Here is a 22,079-nt window from a genome sequence, read left to right on the forward strand (position 1 = left end):
TGAGCCACAGCGCCACTTCCAGCTTTTTTCTTTTTGCTTATGTGGTGCTGAGGAATCGAACCCAGGGCCTCATGCATGCTAGGCAAGCACTCTACCACTGAGCCACCTTCCCAGCCCTAGAAAGCTTCTATTTTTATAGCTTGCGAATACACTACTACAAGAATAGATCGATCATGTCACTTAATTTGTGTTTTAGTTATTAAAGTTGTATTGGTGAAATGGCTCAAGTAATAGAGTACCTACTCAACAAGAATGAGATCTAGAGTTCAACCAAGTACCACCAAAAGGGTAAAAAAAAAAAGGGAAAAGATTAAAGCAAACAATATTGTGTTGGACCCGTATTTTAGAGCCTATACAAGACTCCTGCCTATTCTCTCCTTCCAAAATTAACCATAATACCAGAGTGAGGTATAGGAAGTGTGGCAAGCATGAAATTGACTATGTGATACTTACTAACTGTTGGGGTTAATATTTGGGAGGTACATTTTAAAGTCTACCTTTGTAAATTCTGTATATATTTCTAAAGTGAGATCATATGTAATGGAAATGCTAGAATTTTGCAGGTGAAAAGCAGCTCAAATGAAGTATCCAGGACCAATCAAGTCACAGTTTAAAAAGCAATATCATGCTGTCATTAAAGATGAAGCAATATTCAAATCTAATTTGGAGGTGAGGGGCATGATGAAAAGGTCTAAGGTCAAAGGAAACAGAGAATGAAGGTAATGCTAGGCTTCTACCAAAGGTAGGTTTTAATCCCTACTTTATTTTAGTAAAATACAATATAGACATGCAACTCTTCCTGCTGGCTGCTTTTAGGTCAAACACTCAATTCCTTGGCATGGGAAACAAGGCCCTTATGATTCACTTCTTGCCTACTTTTTAATCTTATCTTTCACTAAAACCTCTGTATTTTGATTAATCACGCATGATGCTTGTTTGGCCCTCTTGCTATTTCAACATTGCCTGGGTTGTGATGTTAATTAATTGGTAACTTGCCTGACTCACTTTCCTATCTCTTCCATCCCCAGAAGTAGAGAACCTTCTGGGTAATAATTACTAAAATTTAATCACTTCTGATATACTATAGAAAATCTCCTATGAACTAATATCTCTCCCTGTCCACTTCAGTTTAAAATACAATGCTGCACAAAACTTGTGGCTTAGTTACTAACGTGATAATTACTTGCTTCTCCTCCCACTAGACCAACTCCAACATGGCACACCTAGCAGAATACCTGACACATGGGAAGTATTAATAGTAGGCGTTCCATACCTTTAGTTTTAGTAGCTCTTGTTATATAAGCCTGCCTTTCTTCTAATTTCTTTCTAGTTTCTTCAACTGTCTCAAATTCTGGAGCATAGCATACATGAAGCAATCCACCAAAGAAACTTTGTTCATCCATTTTTTTCTTGGCTATCCTAAACAGAAATATATGTTAACATGGTTCATTAATATAGAGTTACTTAGAATTAAAGCTTACCTCGTATATACTACATTGATACAAGGAGAAAAATCCAGATTTATACATATATATATATATATATATATATATATATAGTATACCTATAATAGATACAAATATTATGTAGGTATGCATATATTTTCCCCAAATTCATAGTGTATTTATATGTATCATACACACCCATAGTGGACTGAGAATTAAGATGTTTTGTTTGTTGATGACATTGGCTTACTGATCTCTTTCCTCTCCTGTTAAGTTTTTTTTTTTTTTTTTTTTGGTCGATCGTGGGGCTTGAACTCTGGGCCTGGGGGCTGTCCCTCAGCTCTTCAGCTCAAGGCGAGCGCTCTACCACTTGAGCTACAGCGCCACTTCCGGTTTTCTGGTGGTTTATTGGAAATAGGAGTCTCACGGTCTCTCCTGCCCGGGCTGGCTTTGAACCGCGATCCTCAGATCTCAGCCTCCTGAGTAGCTAGGATTACAGGCGTGAGCCACCAGCACCCGGCTCCTGTTAAGTTTTTGAGTGAAGCCATTCATACATATACCATTTCCTTTCAACTAACTTGGAACTCAGCTGGTTAGCCTGAGGCAGAAACCTTGCTCAAGATGTAGAGTTTTTCTTTGTATTAAGTCACATGGGTTTTGTGTTAAGTCAAATGAGTTAGTTTATACTTGATTTAGCTTTTTCAGTAGTCTTATACTAGGACTCACAAAAAAAACCCAAATGCTTATTGAATTTTACACCTTGCCCCAGGTAATGTCATGTGTTTAACATCTCACAACAGTATGGTGACAAAACAGAAACACATTATTCAATCTGGCTAGTTTATATACACATTTATGGAGGTAGGATCCAGACTATATTTAAATAGAGTCTATTATATTAGGTGCTGTGTGAATTACGAAATCTCTAGAGAATATTTTTTTTTTTGCTGGTTGTGGGGCTTGAACTCTGGGCCTGGGCGCTGTCCCCCAACTCTTCAGCTCAAGGCTAGCGCTCTACCACTTGAGCCACAGCTCCACTTCTGGCTCTTTCAGCTTATGTGGTGCTGAGGAATTGAACCCAGGGCCTCATGCATGGGAAGCAAGCACTCTACCACCAAACCACCTTCCCAGCGTTGAGAATATGCTTTTTTTAAGAGCAAAATGTGGCTACAAAAATGAGATTACATATTAAGAGCATTATATAACATATTAAGAACTACATATAACCCTATGAAAGCCTTTTTTTTTGGCAGAGGTGGGGGGGTTCTAGGGCCTGAACTCAGGGCTTGGGTGCTCTCTCTGAGCTTTTCTGCTGGAGGATAGGGCTCTATAACTTTAAGCTATATATAGATCTACTTCTGGTTTTCTAGTGGTTAATAGAGATAAGAGTCTCACAGACTTTTCTGCCCATGCTGGCTTTGAACTTTGATCCTCTTTTCTCAGCCTCCTGAGAAGCTAGGACTACAGGCATGAGCCACCAGCACCTAGCTCCCATGAAATCTTTTGAGGCATTCTATGGGTGCTACTATGGCACCACAGAAAAAATCAAAAAGAAATAAAAATTTTAAATACCAACAGCCAGGAAAAGACGGGCCTTAGACAAGATTAGCAATGAGAAAAGGATTAACATAAAACCAAGTAAAGTCATTGTTTACTTAAGCATCATTGCAATATTAGGTGTTTGACATATAGAAGTGTGATAAAATTTGGGTTAATTCACATAGAAGCATGATATAAGAACTGAAAGTGCTGTTATTCTCTGAAAGTGCTGTTATTCTCTCTACTCTGAACAGAAGGACTATTCTAAGCCTTTACAACTTCATACAACATCAAGATACAGGTCCTTTTAATACTGGGCTTAAAAAAATAGGCTTAACAGGAGTAAAAAAAACTTGAACTTAGTAAGCAATAAAATGGGAAAATTTACTTCAAATCCCATTTTTAATCTACCACACTACACAAGAAAGAAATTTATAGTGGTACACACCTGTAATTCCAGCACTGGAGAGGCTGAGACAGAAGGACCGGGCTAGCCCCCAGTGAGTTCAAAGCCACTCTAGTCTACTCAGTTAAGCATGGGAAAGATGTAATGGAAATAGTACTCTGGTTAAGGGTAAGCTTTGAAAAGACGGCAGGATATAGCTTAGTGGTCTTTACTACTAACTTCATATGCTGTGAAGGTGAATCCCTAGCACGGAAAGAAAAAAAAAAAGAAAATACAGGGGATGAGAAGATGAAAAGAACATAGAGCCATATTAAGTTTTGAGTAATTCAGGCATGATCAGGGTTGCAGCCAAAATGATAGTCATATCATTAAAGGAAAAGAGACACCGCTTAACTATCACAGTACCTTGCACTCTGCAAATTCACAAACTTAATAAGATAAACTTCTGTAAAGTCTTCTGCTGGGTATTCATCAAGAGCATTATATTCTTCGATAGCACCATATAGAGCAAATCGCTCAACTAATTCCTTCATGGCTCCCACTGCAGGAACTCCTTGTATTATTAAGTAACGAGATTCCAAATTGATTGTATACACCTAAAAAAAGGGAGTGGGGGCTTGTTAAACTTATTTCACATATAAGCCTAAAACAAATCTGCTCGTTCGTTAAAGACACAGGGCTTTGTCAACTTTATCTACAACAAGACAAAACAAACAAAAAAACCCACCATTTTTAATATGCCATTCTCTGAATAAAGAACATTCCAGCTGGGCGCAAGTAGCTTGAGCCTGTAATCCTAGCTATTCAGAAGGCTGAGATATGAAGATCGTGGTTCCGAGGTAGCTCGGGCAGAAAAGTCCCCGTAAGACTCTAATCTCCAATTAACCGCTCAAAAACCGGAAGTGGCGCTGAGGCTCAAAGTGGTGGATCGCTAGCCTTGAGCTAAAGAGCTCAGGGACAGCGCCAGGCCCCGAGTTCAAGCCCCACTACAAAAAAAAAAAATCCAAAAGTGTGAGAGTTTCTAAATAAAGCATATACACACCATCCAGGCCAATTAGATAGGTAGGTAGGTAGATAGATAGGTAGGTAGGTAGATAGATAGATAGATAGGTAGATAGATAGAGATAGATAGATAGATAGATAGATAGATAGATAGATAGATAGATAGATAGATAGATAGATAGATAGATTAGATAGATAGATTTTCCCCACAAAATTTGGCTGGACATAAGTTGCTGGGCATAATCATCCAACGAATACTAAGTGGCTGTCACGTAGCAAATACTAAAACAAAGCTCAGTTCCCACGGAGTGGCTTTCTGGAAGTTAACCAAAGGAGCAGTGATAACCTTTGGTACCAGAGCCTGTGTTTCCCAAGCCGCCCGTCCCGAGGGCGGGAGCTGACAGCAGCCTGGCCGTGTCTTCACTTAGGGAGGCTGGCTAGGGGGACTAGAGCCCAGGCAAAGCGATCGACGGCCGCGAGTGAAGCTGAAATCACTTTACCTTGACAGCGCGAGGTCGTCGGCCCTCCCGATATTTGGCCCGCGTGTCGCACACGGCCCTTTGGACGTGGTGTTCTAACAAACTCCCGAGCTTGCCATCACCCGACGCCATCTTGTCTGTTTTCCTACTCGCGGGGGAGGGAGACTTCCGTTTTCCTGCCCTCCCATTATCCAATAAGAGAGCGAGATGGATCGAGGCGTGCTAGGATTGGCTAGAGGAACTTTTTTTTTTTAAGCATCGACCATCGTTTCCGGAGAATGAGAATGTGACGAAGGAGTTACCGCCCCCTGGCGGCAAGGAGGAGAGAACCCGAGGGTGAGCGAACCTCGCTTGTCTCTGCCTTCGCAGGCGAGGAGCGCCGAGGGAGAGGGGGCGGGGCCGATCGATCTTCTCGGGTTCCGACGCCCTCGGCCTGCCCGGCCGGGGTAGGGTCAGACACCGAGGCGGAGTGGGCTGACCGGAGCGGCGGCTGGGGAGGATGTGGGGCGGCGACCGCCTCGCGGGTGCGGGAGCTGACGGGGCGGCGGCGACCGTGGCCTTCACCAACGCTCGCGACTGCTTCCTCCGTCTGCCGCGGCGCCTCGTGGCCCAGCTGCACCTGCTGCAGGTAGAGCGCGGGCTGCGGGACCCCGGGCGGCACCTGGAGTGGGGCCGGCCCCGCCGCGGTCTGACCCCGCCGCCGAGGGGTCCTGGGGACCCGGGTCCGGGCGCGGGGCGGTGTCTGCGCACGCCTACATCGCCCCTGGCCAGGCAGCGACTGGCTCTTAGTTAGACTAGACTTTAACCACGCTGGTGCTGCCGCACTCTGCGCTCACTCCAGTTGGAAGAAAGGTCCTGACCACGCGCCCATTTGTTCCTGTGTTTACCATTCTGAGACTGTTTCCAAGTGCCAGCGTTGGGGTGCCGAGATTCCCGAGTGTTAGCGGGGACTGGGCCGCGAGCCGAGCCCCGAAGGTGAGGGTACTGGCTGCGGTCTCCCGCGGAGCGAACGACCGTCTCCTGCGCGGGTGTGGAGCGCCACCCTTCAGGACGCGGTGGCGGAGGCGGCGCACCGCCCCAGTGTCGGGGGGAGATGCAGCTTTGGTAGTGTCATCCTGGAAAATAGTGTCAGGAGTCTGAGTGTGCACACGGCAGGGCCGGGGGAGGGGAGGGGATTAGACTATTTGAAATCTAAATCCTAGATGCATGTTACCAAACCACAGGTTAGTCGTGCAAGAAAGACTTGTTTGCCACGATTTCAAATAGTCCACCTTTCCTCTTGAGCTATTTCCCTGTAACTGTATTTATTAATTTTATTTTTGTCTGCCTTTCAAAATACAGTGAATTCAACAGAATGCTTCAATTCTTGTAATTATTAATTAATTTATTTTTACCAGTGAGCCTTAATCGGCTTTCTTAATGAATGGAGTCAGTCACTGTCATCAAGCTATCAGCTCTGTGAGAGATGCTTTCAAATCCAAACCCAATGAGTCCTTAGGAACTTAGTGAGTTTATAAGAATGTTTCCTTACGATTATGATAATTATTATAATTAATAATTTCATCCTAGGATGTAGTTGTTACATTCATCACTGTTTAAGGATTTAGTAGTCTTGCTTTTTGTGTTCAATTTTCAGTCTTCAAGAAATATTTCTAAGAATTAGTTCACAGGTATCTTTCAAAAACTCAAATATCTTCAGGCCTAGCACAAATTTCCTATTTTTTCTAAGCTTGTATCAGTAGAAAAGGCCATACCACACCATTATCAAAGTGATACATAAGAAATATTATTACCAAGAAAATAAAATTACCCATAATCCCAGAACCTAGAGATAACTAATATTAAAATTTTATATCAGCTCTTCCAGATTTGTTTCTTTCTCTCATGCACACACACAAGCACGCACACACACACAAGCACGCACACACACACAAGCACGCACACACACACACACACACAATTTTGTATCTTACTGTTTGTTAAAAGGTCATTATCAGTTTATTAGTATTCTAGTATAAACTTGCCATAGTTTGTTCACTATGACTGGCCATTTGGATTATACTCAACTTTCAGACATTAAAAGTGATATTGTGCTGGGTGCTCCTGGCTCATGCCTGTAATCCTAACTACTATGAGGCTGAAATCTGAAAATCCAAGTTCAAAGCCAGTATACACAGACAAATCCCTGAGACACTTATGTCCAGTTAGCTAGCAAAAAACCAGAAGTGGAGGTATGGCTCAACTGGTAATACACCAGGCTTGATCAGAAAAAAATTAAGTAACAGAACTGAGTTGAATTCATGCTCCAGTACCAGCACAAGACACACACACACACACACACACACACACACACAGATGAGAAAAGAGAAAAGAAAGAATAGAAAAAGAATATACTGCAGATATCTTCTGGGGTAGTTTTTGGTTTGGTTTCGTTTGCTTCTTTGAATCAGTACACACACATACACACACACACACACATATGCAGCTGAAAAGCTATGTATGTTAATTCAGCTACCTGTTGTCATTTTTAATTCTGAAATGGTTGAATTGATTTGAAATACAAAGGTACTGGTTTAATGCATAGCATCACTAGTGTTGGCTGTTGAAAATGGTTATAGCCTTTTAAATACGATGATAAATATAGGTAACAGTTATGAGCTCTCTTTTTTTAAAAAAAATATGTAGATTACAATAATAGTTCACCTGAATCCATCATACCATGTGAAAACTTTCAAATCTTTTTCCCATTCTTTGTATGAATAGAATCAAGCTATAGAAGTAACCTGGGGTCACCAGCCTGCATTCTTGAGCTGGGTGGAAGGCAGGCATTTTAATGATCAAGGTGAAAATGTGGCTGAAATTAACAGACAAGTTGGTCAGAAACTTGGACTCTCACACGGGGAGCAGGTAAGTACAAAATGATGGCAGAAACTTTCTTTTAATGTCTCATAAGAGCAATGGAACAAATATTAGTTTATAGCCAATTTCAATATCATAGGCTTAGTGTTTTGTTTTTTAAAGTATACTCTTGGAACCAGCTGTGATATTGAAATCGGCTATACTTTGTTAGCTATTATCTTGCTGTTTGCTACGTTTTCTACTTGATTTTATTTCTTATTTTACTGCTGAATTTTCATGAGATTATTTATCCTTTATGAATTGTTTTATTTTCTATTATTAACCTGTATTTTATTTGCTTCCGATATTCTCTGTTTGTCAATTTATTCATCTTAAATACGTTTAAACTGTGGAACTAATACATTCATTGTAAATACTTTAGGTTGGAAGTTTTCAAAAAATGTATTTTTCCCTTTTAATAAATATTTGCTGTTTGTTAGAATTTTCCTGGACTTTGAGGATTTAAAGAATGCAGTCTTACATTTTTTTTTTGCCATTTCTACCCCATAAAATATATCAAGATACCTTTCTTTGGTGTCATCAAGTTCCAAGAGCCCCACAAAAACCAAAGTCTGTGGATGTGCATATGCCTTATGTAAGATTGCATAAAACTATACACATTCTGCTGTATACTTTAGATTATCTCTAGATTACTTATAAAACCCAATTCACTGCCAATACTATGTAAACAGTTATACTATGTAGGAAATAATGACAAGAAAATTCTGCATATGTTAAGGATAGACACACTTTTTTTCCCTCAGATTCTTTCTATCCACAGTTAGTTGAATCGGCAGAGGAACATGTATACAAAGACTGACTATATTACAAATGTTATGAGAACATCTCTCAGTGTATATGTGATCTTTTATTGTAGCAGTGCCACTGAGACACTGTCTCCCAGTGATGCATTGATGGGGACAAAAAGTGGACTAGCTTGCCTAGGAATCCTAGTGTCTTGTTTCTTCGGAGCTGCTTTTGTGCTTCCTCAGAATCATCAGTTCAAGTAGAATGTAGGAGAGGGATTGAAGGAAAATTCATGGGGCACTCGAAAGTAATTCTATTCCAGTCCACAAAAGCAGGGAAGAAAGGGTGGTTGCCTAGAACATCTAACACTTGGTGGTTTAATTCCCTAAATCTACTGATATGAATGTCAAAGAGGAAAGAAAGTAAGATGGTGGTCTTCAGCTTCATTAAGACACTATAGCATTCCATATATCTGTGTGTTAGAGTAAGTAGGTATTTGCTCTTCTTTATTTTTTTTTTCTGTGAAGGATTGTACTTTGAAATAATTGTCTCTGATCTCTTATTTTGGTATAGTTTCCTAGTAGCACCATGATGAACCTAGTTTTGGTTTTTGGGTATTTTTTTTTCTTTTTGGGCCAGCCCTTGGGCTTGAACTCAGGGCCTGAGCACTGTCTCTGTGCTTCTCTTGCTCAAGGATAATGCTCTACCTTTTGAGCCACAAGTGCCACTTCCAGCTTTTTCTGTTTATGTGGTAATCATGCATGCTAGGCAATCACTCTACCACTGAGCCATCCACATTCCCTGAACCTAGTTTTAAAACATTTGCAAAACACTTTTAGAAATTACATTATTTTATAAATAATATTAGTTCAAGACATGACTTAACATCTTTTCCTTCCTTCTTTCTCTTTCTTTTCTTCCTTCCTTTTTCTCTTTTCCCTCCCTCCCTTCCTCGTTCTCTATTTCTCTTTCTTTCTTTCTTTCTCTTTTTTTCTCTCTCTCCCTCCCTCCCTCCCTCCCTCCCTTCCTTCCTCCTTCCTTCCTTCCTTTTCTGTCTCTTTTTCTTTCTCTCTCTCTCCCCTTTCCTTCTTTTCTTTTCGTGAAGGATCTTGCCATATTGCCCAGTCTGGCACTGAACTCATAATCCTTCTGCCTTGGCCTCCATAGTAGCTGGAATGACAGGCACATGACACAGTATATGGTTCTTATATTTCTTTTTCTAATGATTATTTGTATTTACTTTTGGAAAGAAATGTTATGCTAGGATATATCTTTATTCCATAATTTCTTGTGAAATGTTTTTCCTAAAATATTGGGTACATTAAAGCCTAGCTAAGAATAAGTACTTAATAAATATTTGTCACATGGAGTACTGTAGATATACTCACAGAGACACTTAAAGAAACAACTTCTTTTCTAGGGATACAGAAGTCTTTTAATATCATTTTAACTTTGGAATTTTTTTCAGGTGTTTCTTAAGCCATGTTCTCATGTGGTATCTTGCCAGCAAGTTGAGGTGGAACCCCTCTCAGCAGATGACTGGGAGATACTGGTAAAAAAAAGCTAAAGACTATCTCATTTTAAAATTAAGCTACTTAAAAATGTCAGTGGCTTTAGATTTTTCTGAACTTCATTATAAATTCTGAGTTGAAGTATAAGAACAAGTTGATAGAGATCTAATGTATAAAGATAAATTGTATTAAAGTTGGAATTCATTCTGAGTAAGTTTTAAGTACTTATTTATCCCCTTTAAAGAATGAGTAACTGCGAGATGATGGGTTTGTTTGTATTCTTAACTGTGCTAATCTTTTGGCTATATGTATTTCATGCATCATTCTGTATTCCTTAAATATACACAATATGATGTAAAATAGAGGAAGAATGAACTGAGATTTCCATACTAAACTTGGGATGGACAAATGTGAGATGAGCTCTCTTTTCCTTTGGTTCTAGGAGCTGCATGCCACTTCCCTTGAACAGCATCTTCTAGATCAAATTCGAATTGTTTTTCCAAACGCCATTTTTCCTATTTGGGTTGATCAACAAACATACATATTTATCCAGATTGGTAGGTGTGATTGTACTATTTGCCATTGCACTCTGCACTCTAGCATGGCATGAGCAACACAGAGGTGAACACGTACTAATGAGCTCTATTTTCTATACAGTTTCACTGATGCCAACTGCCCCTTATGGGAGGCTGGAAACTGACACTGAACTCCTTATTCAGCCAAAGGCCCGCCAAGCCAAAGGAAGTACATTGTCAAAAGCAGATGACACACATGGGAAATTTCATAATTATGGGAAAGACCAAAAAGGAATGACAAAAGAACTTCACGCCAGTCATCTTCATTCAAACACAAGAATCATTGAATCTAATGAAATAAATTCCACAGTTTCCAGTGACTCATCATCGATATCAAGTTTGTGGACTATGATAGGAAACATCTTTTCTTTTGGATCTGAGAAGAAACAAGAGACATGTTGGGGTTCAACTGAAATCAGTGCTTTCAAAAGTATGCAGTCCCAGACTGTTCCTCTAGATAATACTTTCAGAGTATGCAGAGCTCAACCTCCCAGTGTATGTAACACATCAGCAACTTCTGTGTTCGACAAACACTGTGCCATTCACGTATTTCCATGGGACCAGGAATACTTTGATGTGGAACCCAGTTTTACTGTGACCTATGGAAAGCTAATTAAAGTACTTTCTCCAAAGCAAAAACAAAGTAAAGCAAAGCAGAATGTTCTGTCACCTAAAAGAGAAAAGTATGTATCAGAGCTGCTAGATCAAAAACAGATTAGCTCAGATCATAGTCATGAAGCTGATACATTCTGTGTGCTAAAGGTTATATGGAATGGACTTGAAGAATTGAGAAATGCCATAAAATACACCAAAAACATAGAACCTCTCCATCTTGGGAAAGTCTGGGTTAGTATAGAGTTTTATAATTTGGGCAAAAACTTATAATAATTAAGTTTCCCTAAATTTTGAATTAGAAAAAAAATATATATATATGTATATTCAATGCAGTAATAAACTGTGTTCAAAGTCTGGTGGTGGTGAAGGAAAGGATGCATTTATCCTGAGAACACTTTATTTGCGTAAAGATTGTACAGTATGCTTTCTAATCAATGATAGTTCGATTGATATAGGCTTACAAAGGTGGACATTATTTGCCTAAACTTATATAGCTAGCAAATGGTACAACTAGGATTCAAACCCAGACATATTGCTCTAGGGTTTATGGCCAACATAGAGTGCTCTACAAAGCCTTGCAACTTTAATGCCTGCAGAAAATCTGTTCCCAACTTCTAGAAAGCAAAGACTATGTCAGGAAGATGTCTAGTTTAGGGAAAGAACCATGGCATAAGACACTCTTCTTGCTACCTGTGATGACAACTTTATTAGAATGATGTAGAAAATGCTTAGGAAATTGAACAGGCCCATTTATTGGAACTTAATTTTACATTATTATCAAGTGATAAAGGAGAAAAAAACTGTTAGAAGGGGAAGAACAGTAGGAAAGGGAAGTTGTCTCCTTTGTAGATTTCTTTTACTTCCACGGTTTTTGTTTTGTTTTGTTTTGTTGTGCCAGTACTAGGGCTTAAACTCAGAGCCTTACACTCTTGCTTGGCTTTTTTGCTTAAGGCTGGCATTCTATCACGTGAGCCACACTTCCACTTCTGGCTTTTTGGTGGTTAATTGGAAATTGGTCTCATGGATGAATTTTTCTGTGTGGGCCAATTTCAAATGTTGAGCCTTACATCTCAGCCTCCTGAGTGGTTAGGATTATAGGTGTGAGCCACCAGTGCCCAACTCTACTTCCATAGTTTTAAGTATGGCCTTTATACAAATAACAGAATATTTTTACCTATTTGGCCTATATCATTTTCTAAAACCCCAGACTGATATTTTCACTGGTTCTTAGCTGTTTCAAATGAAGACTGCTCAAATATTTGCAATTAGCGTCTAATTTAAGTGTTATTTTATCATGACTTAAAATACATTGTGTAGAGTCAATACTTCCTTTTAAAGCTCTTAAGCCTAAAAAAATACAGGGGGAAATTGGAAAGTCTGTGGTATAACAACACTTGTACCTCCCTCTGGTTATACTATTGATAGTCTAAATGTTTTTATTCCTTTGAAATTCCTATGCTGGAATCATACCCCCCAAGTGACAGTATTAGGAAGTGAAACCTATGGGAGCTGATTAGGTCGTGACAGGGAAAGTCCTCATGAGTGGGACCAATGCCCTTAGAAAGAGATCCAAAGGACCTCCCTTACCCTTAACATCATGAGAACAAGAAGGAGAGTATCCTTTCATAAAGGACTATGGAGAGAACCCTTCCAGCAACCAAAGCTGCCAGCACCCTGATCTTAGTCTTTCTAGTCCCCAAAATGCAAGAAAATAATCTTCATTCTTTATTATCTGCACAGTTGATATTATTTTGTTAGAGCAACCCAAGCAGACTAAGACAACTATGAATCATGTATTGGCTTCTATAATTTCACCTGAATTCATAGACATTGACGTTAATATGGATGCTATGATGTAGTTTTCATTGAGTTTTGAGCATTTATGGGTTTGTTTATTTATACATTTATTTTTAAATTTCAGATTCCAGATGACCTGAGAAAGAGGCTAAATATAGAAATGCATGCAGTAGTCAGAATAACTCCGGTGGACATTGCCCCTGAAATTCCAAGATCTCTAAAATTACAACCTAGAGAGAACTTAGTGAGTTACATATGCTCCAGAATTTCTACTTGCTAAGTAATAAGAATGTTCTACTTTTGACCAAAAGAACAGAGAAGTGTTTTCTTTATATTGTGTTGAAAGATATGGAACATGCACTATTCCATTATTTAGCTGTTTTTAAGTGTACCACTCAGTGATGTTAATTACATTCATAGTGTTGTGCAACCACCATCAGTGTTTTAACAATTTCTATCAATGTAAACAAAAACTTTGTACCCACTGAGCATTGACTCCATCTCTTCTCCATCATGTCTGCATTCTGGGAAGCAGAAGGAAAGGCACAAGGCAAAAGCCTTCTCCTTGCAGTTTCTTTACCTTTGATTGTATGCTATTGGCATACTATCGTATGCTATTGTATACTATTGTATGCTATTGGCCACATACATACTCTTAAGGTGAGAATAGAGATGTTTGCTTTCCTTTCCTGGTAACAGGAAGGCATGAGAGAATCGGGTTAGAGTAGTGATTGAGTCAAATTATTTTATTTGTGTCACTGAGTATAGACAAAGAACATTTACACCTTCTCCACTTACATAAATGTTTCTTGTAATGTCAACCGGACGTTTATTTGTAGCACATGAATGACACTGTTTGGCTTGGTAATATTTACTTTTGGTTTAGGACAGGTATTAAAGCAGGGATATTAAAGTTAAGCCATTTATTAGGACAACTGATTATTGTTCTTTTTTTTTTTTTTCCCTCCTGGAAGCCTGAAGATGTAAGTGAAGACGATGTAAAAACTGTGTTCTCTTCCTGGGTTCAGCAGTCTGCTACCACCATGCTTCCTTTGATAATATCAGAGGAACAATTGATTAAGCTGGAAATTAAAGATGGTGGGTAAATACTTTTTAAATTTATTTTTATAAGATGTGTGTAACATTTTTAATAGTTTTTCCAACCTATGTTATGTGTGAATAGTGAAATATAGTAAACAGATTTTTACATATTAAAAATGCCTTTTAAGTTTTGTATTTAGAATCTTCAATTATTTCATCTCAAATCCAATACTAACTTTCCATTTATTACTTTGTTTTTAATAGGGTTGAAGGTGTTTTATCTGAGTATAGTTCATTCTTGGGGAAAAGAGAAGATAAAAGAAAAAGAAAAAAATATTTTTCTGTTGAGTACCAATCTGCTGCAGAAGATCTCAGTACAAGTAATTGCTTTGAATATTTAGTAAAACAGTGTTTGTTACATGTGATTGAGTAAAGTATGAATTTCCTTGTAAAAACTTGCATCCCAAAATATATTAGAAACCCAAATGATAAGAGTAAGGAATAACTTGATTTAAAATATTTTATTCTATAATCTCTTTAAGGTGGCTATATGCATTTGTTGATTTATCCTAAATTTAAAAATCAATTCAGCATAATTAAGTGCCAAGAAAAGACTCAGTGTTAACTGAAAAATAAATCATGATTCAAAATTTTAATTTTTTTATCTAATATTTTTAAAACAAATGAAAACCTGGGTTTAGAGATTTGGTTTTAAAAATTCACATTTTGCCTGCAGTTACTATTTTCACAATTTTAAAATTTTCAACTCCTCACAAGTATTACATTCCTTCTTTTTACCAGAAGTACTTAAAGATTAGCATTTTAAAATATTATGCTTTAGTGAATATCTTTAATAGTCACCTTTAAAGAATTGAAGATGCACTAACCATTTAAAATGTCAGTTGTAGCGGCACTGTGGCTCAAGTGGTAGAGCACTAGCCTTGAGCTGAAGAGCTGAGGGACAGTGCCCAGGCCCAGAGTTCAGGCCCCAGGAATAAACAAAAACAAAAACAAAAAAAATGTCAGTTGTTTGGAACTAGAAATTGTTTTTTTTTTAAATAGAATTGAGGGACTATCATCCAGAGAAGATATAAATGTAGAGTTGTGAAAAGATTAAATATGACACAAATCAAAACTGCAAATAAATATCTGTAAAGTGTATTAAGGAGATTACATTCTCTCTGCTAACTGACCATAAATATTTATGAGTAGTTTTTGTTGTCATGGGTAGTTACCTAGTGATCTTGCATGCATAATTTATCTATTCTCTATTGTGTAACAGAATCAGCCATTCACTTTTCTGAGACCCAAGAAACGGGCAAAAGACATAACTTTGAAATGTAAAACTAATTTTTCCTTGCTACTATAGGTCCTTCTAGATCCTATGGTAAAAGAAGAAAACAGTGAGGAAATTGACTTTATTCTTCCTTTTTTAAAGCTGAACGCTTTGGGGTAAGAAGTTATGCCCAAACTAGCATGTTTGGCGACATTTTGACATTAATTCTGGCAAGATTTCTATGTGTAAATTTTATAGTGAATGTGAATGTCAATGAATGAGCTTACTAATGCTAAAGTGGATATTTTTTCAAGGATTGTCTCTGACTTTAACATGAAGATTAGAAATTTGCCTTGTCCTTGTAGATAAAAGAAGTGTTACTAGAAATTTTAGATTGAGAATTATTTATGAGAAAAAAGCAACTCGATACCTACCTGGATCAAACATGCCTGAATAAAACAACACCTCTTAGTTACAAATATATTTTGAAAGTTAAGCTTTAAAAAATCACTCGAATATTTTAAAATATTTCAAATTAAGTTATTCCTTTACTGTCTTATTTCATAATTGGGAATATTTGTGTTTTCTCAACTTTTTAAACAATTCTTAAAAGACGTTTCTCTTAATTTTATTATTTTTTATACAGTAAGAGAATCATGTAAACCTTACCCTTTAGAATACTTCACAGTGATTCTTAGTAGATGTAGTGATTTAGTACTGTTCTATAATCTACATTTTAGCAAAAGAATTAAGCCAATAAAAATAAAGAAGCCCAAAATACAAATGTTTAAATACAACATAATATATATTAATAGAGAATAAAATCTCTTCAGATTTTAATTTCAGAAATTTATTATTTCTATTATTTATGGTAGTGGTTACGAAGTAGCTTAAAGTTCATATTTGTGTAACCTACAGGTTGAATTTCATTGGTGATATTTAAGAAGAAATAAGTCTTATCCTAAGCATTTCAAAAGCACTCATTTTCAGATCTATTGATTATAAAAATTATTTGAGAAAAGGGAGTCATTAAATATGTTAAGACAGACCTGTTAAATAATCCTATTAGGGAATTGCACATGTTCAAAAGTCTAAAAACAAAAAACTATAATGCTTAGCATTCATTATGCTATAATGTAGCATTCATTAGTGTACTTTCTCTCAAGTAAAGGAAGAGTTCTAAAACTTTACTTTCTTTCAATCCTTAAGTAAACTGGGAAGGAAAGTTTTAGCTAGGTTTCATCTAGTACTTCAGTCTTTTGTCACATAACAGTTTATGTATTTTGCAGAGGGGTGAGTTCCATAGGCATATCCTCTGTGGAGCATATTACCCATAGCCTCCTGGGACGCCCTTTTTCTCGGCAGCTGATGTCCCTTCTTGCGGGACTTAGGAATGGAGCCCTTCTACTCACTGGAGGAAAGGTAGATGATTAAACGTGCTCTTTTTCACTAACTCATAACTTCAAATTTCCTCTCTTGAATTTTGTTAATTATGAGATAGAGCAAGCAATCATTCATTAATATTTTTGTATATAATTAGATATTGGGAAAGTAATGATGAACAAGCCTGATGTTTCCTTGTTCTTTTTCTGTGTCAGTTGATATGATTTTATGATTTTTAGTTTTGCGATTTTTGATAGGGTGTTAACAGGATTGATTGAACCAACCTTGATTTCCTATAATAAATTTCACTTAATTGTGATATGTTGTTCTTTATATGTTGCTAAGTTCTTCTGCTAGTGTTCTGTTAAGGACTTATTTTTGGATGTTTGTTTTGATTTTTTTTTTTACTAGTGCCAGAGTTTGAACTAAGGGCCTCACATTTGCTTGGCCTGCTGGGTTGGATGGCACTATACCACTTGAACCATGGCTCAATCGCTGCTTCTTGCCAATTATTATTTTTTTTTGTTGGTCATGGGGCTTGAACTCGGCCTGGGCACTGTCCCTGTTCTCTTCAGCTCAAGGAGAGCACTCTACCGCTTGAGCCACAGCGCCACTTCCAGTTTTTTAGCGGTTTATTGGAGATAAGAGTCTCACAGACTTTCCTGCCCGGGCTGGCTTTGAACAAACCTAGATCCTCAGATCTCAGCCTCCTGAGTAGCTAGGATTACAGGCGTGAGCCACCAGCACCCAGCCTGATTATTTTTTGAAGTTAGACTCTCTTAGGCTTTTCTGCCCATGCTGGCTTCAAACTGAGGTTCCCCAAAGCTCACTCTTCCATAGTTAGGATTAAGGTGTAAACCACTGCTCCTGGCAAACATCTTTTTTTGCTTCTTTTTGTTGTTGTTGTTGTGTTGGTGGTGGTGATGGTGATTAATTAGAGAGTCTTGTACAAATTTTTCTGCTCAGGCTGGCTTCAAACTGAGAGCCTCTGATCTCAGCCTCTTGAATAGCTAATTATAGGCATAAGCCACTGGGACCTGAGCCCACGCGCCCCTCCTCCCATTTTTTTTTAAAGGCAACACTCCATTTTGATCTCAGGGTCTCGTTCATGGCAGGCACACTACCACTTGAGCCACACCTTAGCCTTGACATTTTTTTTTCATTAAAATTTACAAGATATATTATTCTTCATTTTATTTTAATTTTTTGCTTTTTTTTTGTCTGGACTTACTATCAGGTAGTATTGGCCTTATAAAGTAAGTTGGAAATGTTTCTTGCTCTTCTTTTTTTTTTGGGGGGGGGAAAGATTATATAAAATAGGTATACATTCTTCTTTAAATATTTGTTAAGTCTAGTAGAACTATCCAGGCCTGGAGATTTATTATTAGGTTTTTAGTGGCAAATCCCATTTCTTCAGTGGTTATAAGACTATTTAGGTAATTTTATTTCTCTTGAAAATATTTAATAGTTATTAAAGATTTAGCCCGATTCTATAGTATCAAATATACTAATACAAAGTTCTTTTTCTCTTATTATCCTTTAATCGTGCATGATCTGTTTTGTTAAACTGTTCTTAATTTGTATCTTCTTTTAAATCTTTGATGGTCTTACTCAAGCTTTCTAACCTTATAAAGGGGCTTACTGACTTATTCTTTGGCAATGCCATCTTGTTTCCAAGGTACAAAGACAACAAGGTGGTCTTTGGCTTTTTAAACTTAAAACCTTAAGTTTCTTCATTCTTATTCATATTTGCTTTATTTTTATTAACTTTTTTATTCTACCCCTATTTTTTAAATTTTTTATTAAAAATATAGCATCAGGTTAGGTGTGGTGGCTCATGCCTGTAAACCCAGCACTCAAGAGGCAGAGATGGGAATGGCAAATCTGAGGCCCATCCTATTTTACATTGTGAGACTCTTTCTCAAAATTAAAAGAAAAAAAGTAATTGTGAAGTTACTATATCTTACTGACTTAGGTACCGGCCATCCATAGTCACTTCGGAGTATTATGGTTAACATAAGGAGCAAGCAGAAGACCTGATTTTGAGTTCCAGCTGTCAAGTACTTACTGGTGGTGGCCATTATAGAATATCATCTGTGTTCATAGGAGTAATCTCACATAAGGAAGATAATATATGTAAAAGAGCCTTATAAACTGAAAGTGCTATATAAATGAAACAGGAGAAAAGGCTTTCTGATCTGTGAGACTGATACCTTAATACCCCAAGAATCTTTACAACCAATTTTTTAGATAATGTGTTTATGAAGTTCTGTATACTATTGTAATGGAAGTCCTTATTTATTGAGTGCCTCTGAAACTTCAGACTTCTTCTATCAAGCTTGGCTGTTTTTCTGGAGTATAGTAATCAGAAAAAAAATATTAGGATTGACACACAACTGTTGGAGATAGACAAATGACAATTTGAAAATAGTAGATTGAAACTGATGGTAAGAGAACTATGAAACCTACCAGATTTGGCTTTTCTAGAGAGCACTGTAGCAATTCCACACAAAACATTAAGTATATATAATACTTAACAGTTCATTACATTTCCAGGAGTTTATTCTAAGGATATAATCTTATATGTGTGGAGGCTTATTTTGACATTATAATAGCTAGAAATTGGAAGAGAAGCAGCATAAATATACATGAGAAGGGACTAAGTCATTATTTTCTAGGGAAGTGGAAAGTCAACTTTAGCCAAAGCAATCTGTAAAGAAGCAAGTGACATACTGGATGCCCACGTGGAGATAGTTGACTGTAAAGCTTTGGGAGGTAAGAATGTGCTAATCCTCTACACATAATCCTTTTCTGGTAGAAAGGAATGTCATCAATGCTATTAGACAATAGGTATAATATCTAATTTTTAACTTTTTTTGTATATCATTTAGCTGTTCAAAATTCTGAGAAATTTTAAGACTTTGTAATTTTTGTGATCAAATTTTGGAAACTCTATATTTGATGGCAGCTTATTTGTTCCTAACCAAATCTCTTTGTAGACTATATTCCTGGAAATACCAATTTATAGCACCATGAGAAAATTAGTATTTAAAGGAGACTCTAGTGGATCTAAATGATTTCTAATGTGCTGTGTGTTCTAGTTGAGTGTGACTCAAGGGAGGGGCAGTGGGTGTAGGTTCTCAGCAATGAGGAGAATTTTGTATACCCTATAACCTTCTGTGCTTATCTATTCAGTGAAAATAACAGGTTGGAAAAGTTTTAGTGTAGACAAGTCCAGTTTCTCCACCTTACACTTCTGTTACCAAATTATATCTGTTTATCTGTCCATCTGTCTGTCTATGCCAGTCCTGGGGCTTGAACTCAGTGCCTAGGTTCTGTTCCTGAGCTCAAGGCTAGCGCTCTACCACATAAGTTACTACTGCACTTCTGGCTTTTTGTTTTTGGTAATTTATTGAGGATAAGAGTCTCACATACTTTCCTGCCTGGGCTGGCTTCAAACTACCATCCTCAGCTCTGAGCCTCCTGAGTTGTTATAATTAGAGGTGGGGACCACTGGCACCCAGTCAGCCCTATCTTTGAGTTCTGCTTGAAGCCTCATGAGAGAAATTTTAATTTAGAACTGAGTAACAGGAGATCTTTACATCAGTACATGAGTTTCTCTATTTTTTGTTCTTTAATAATTAAAAATTTGGGGCTGGGAAGGTGGCTCAGTGGTAGAGCGCTTGCCTTGCATGCATGAGGCCCTGGGTTCAATTCCTCAGCACCACATAAGCAGAAAGAAAAAAGCCGGAAGTGGCGCTGTGGCTCAAGTGGTAGAGCGCTAGCCTTGAGCTGAAGAGCTGAGGGACAGCGCCCAGGCCCAGAGTTCAGGCCCCACGACCGGACCCCCCCAAAAAAATTAAAAATTTGGGGCTAGGAATGTGGCTCAGTGGTAGAGCGCTTGCCCAACATGCATGAAGCCCCAGGTTTAATTCCTCAGTACCACATAAACAGAAAAGGCTGGAAGTAGTGCTGTGGCTCAAGTGGTAAATGCTAACCTTGAGCAAAAAAAGTTTAGGGACAGTGCCTAAGCCCTGAGTTCAAGCCCATGACTAGCAAAAAAAAAAAATGTGACTCTAGCAAATTTGAAGGCAAATTTGTGACTGAAATGTAGCATCTAGAATGTCCAAAGAGCTACACTCACACTCAGTATTATCTGAAACTGTACCTTTTACTCTTGTTTGTGCTACATCCTATTTTTATTATCGTAAGCCATCTGAAATTCTATAGAACAAGACTGCATATGAATAACTGTATACATACAGAAATTATCATAGCATGTTCTTGTCTTAGTGATAATATTTGGCACTTTACCAAACCTTTTGAGACTGTTCATTGAAGCATATTAATGATCAATAAATTTTTGTGATTGGTATATTAACAAAACATGGGTGACATTTTTATAGTTAAATCAATACTGAGTTCTTCTAATGCTTCCAGAAGGGTAGCCTGAAATTTTCTAGCTCTGAACTAGGATTGAAGCTTTATCTTCTATGTTAAGGTAAAAGGCTTGAAAACATACAAAAAACTGTGGAGGGGGCCTTCCAAGAGGCAGCATGGAGACAGCCATCTGTTGTTCTGCTGGATGACCTTGATCTCATAGCTGGACTGCCTACTGGCCCAGAACAAGAGCACAGTCCTGATGCCGTGCAGAGCAAACGGCTCGCTCATGGTAATACATCTTCCACTGGCTTAAGCATTTTTCTTTTGCCAATCAGCATTAGTGGTTCATGTGGTAAATCTAGTTTTGCCAGAGAATAACACATATGCTGTGTTGTATGTTTCTTTTAAGGCCTTCTGTGGAATTCTGTTGTTCAGTGTTAGCAAAATTGGTAGAGGAAGACCAGTGTGAAAATCCTCAACTTAAGCTGAGCACTGGTGGCTCATGCCTGTAATCCCAGCTATTCAAAGCCAGTCCAGGCAAGAAAGTCCATGAGACTCTTATCTCCAGTTATCAACCAGAGAACTGGAAGTGGCACTGTGGCTCAAACTGGTAGAGCGTTAGCCTTGAGCAAAAGAGCTTAGAGACAGCACTCAGGCTCTGAATTCAAGCTCCACACTGACAACAACAACAAAGTCCTCAAATTCATAGCTAACCTTTTAAGGTCTTTACATTCTCCTTTATGTTCTAGAAATTGTTTACAGATTTATTCATTCTTTTGTTTATTTAGCAAATGTTTGTCAAATGCTTATGTACAAATCCAGTGTGTCATTACAGGATAAGAACCACATGTCAAATGCCCCTTTTGGACCTGGAATTGCTTAGTACTGTATTTACAGAAAGTCTCTTGGCTTTGCAGGTCAGGAAGTAGAAACTTAAAGAGATTAAGTGGAAGAGAGTGACTGGCTAGAAGGTATAGGACAT

The 22,079-nt window shown here is 37.9% G+C and overlaps 2 protein-coding genes across 3 annotated transcripts in view; one reads left to right on the forward strand and one right to left on the reverse strand.

Moving 5' to 3' along the window:
- The window catches only part of Rbm48 (RNA binding motif protein 48), a 12,701-nt gene extending 7,681 nt beyond the window's left edge, over window positions 1-5,020 (reverse strand). The window contains exons 1-3 of the mRNA XM_013026078.1: window positions 4,893-5,020; window positions 3,796-3,986; window positions 1,274-1,419 (exon numbers count right to left, since the gene is read on the reverse strand). Of these exons, the coding sequence (XP_012881532.1) occupies window positions 1,274-1,419; window positions 3,796-3,986; window positions 4,893-5,003 (448 nt within the window). The 5' untranslated portion in view covers window positions 5,004-5,020. The remainder of the gene's footprint in view (window positions 1-1,273; window positions 1,420-3,795; window positions 3,987-4,892) is intronic.
- Window positions 5,021-5,326: 306 nt separating this feature from the next.
- The window catches only part of Pex1 (peroxisomal biogenesis factor 1), a 34,923-nt gene continuing 18,170 nt past the window's right edge, over window positions 5,327-22,079 (forward strand). The window contains exons 1-12 of one of the 2 annotated variants that reach the window (XM_013026071.1): window positions 5,327-5,499; window positions 7,635-7,778; window positions 9,985-10,068; window positions 10,470-10,584; window positions 10,685-11,448; window positions 13,139-13,258; window positions 13,989-14,112; window positions 14,320-14,435; window positions 15,425-15,507; window positions 16,621-16,753; window positions 19,393-19,489; window positions 21,216-21,386. In XM_013026071.1, the coding sequence (XP_012881525.1) occupies window positions 5,371-5,499; window positions 7,635-7,778; window positions 9,985-10,068; window positions 10,470-10,584; window positions 10,685-11,448; window positions 13,139-13,258; window positions 13,989-14,112; window positions 14,320-14,435; window positions 15,425-15,507; window positions 16,621-16,753; window positions 19,393-19,489; window positions 21,216-21,386 (2,080 nt within the window). In that variant the 5' untranslated portion in view covers window positions 5,327-5,370. Of the gene's footprint in view, window positions 5,500-5,683; window positions 5,853-7,634; window positions 7,779-9,984; window positions 10,069-10,469; window positions 10,585-10,684; window positions 11,449-13,138; window positions 13,259-13,988; window positions 14,113-14,319; window positions 14,436-15,424; window positions 15,508-16,620; window positions 16,754-19,392; window positions 19,490-21,215; window positions 21,387-22,079 lie in introns of those variants that run through there. The other variant, XM_013026072.1, reaches the window with a different exon arrangement.

The sequence above is a fragment of the Dipodomys ordii genome, unplaced genomic scaffold, assembly GCF_000151885.1.
Source record: "Dipodomys ordii isolate 6190 unplaced genomic scaffold, Dord_2.0 Scaffold90, whole genome shotgun sequence".
NCBI classification, from domain to species: Eukaryota; Metazoa; Chordata; class Mammalia; order Rodentia; family Heteromyidae; genus Dipodomys; species Dipodomys ordii.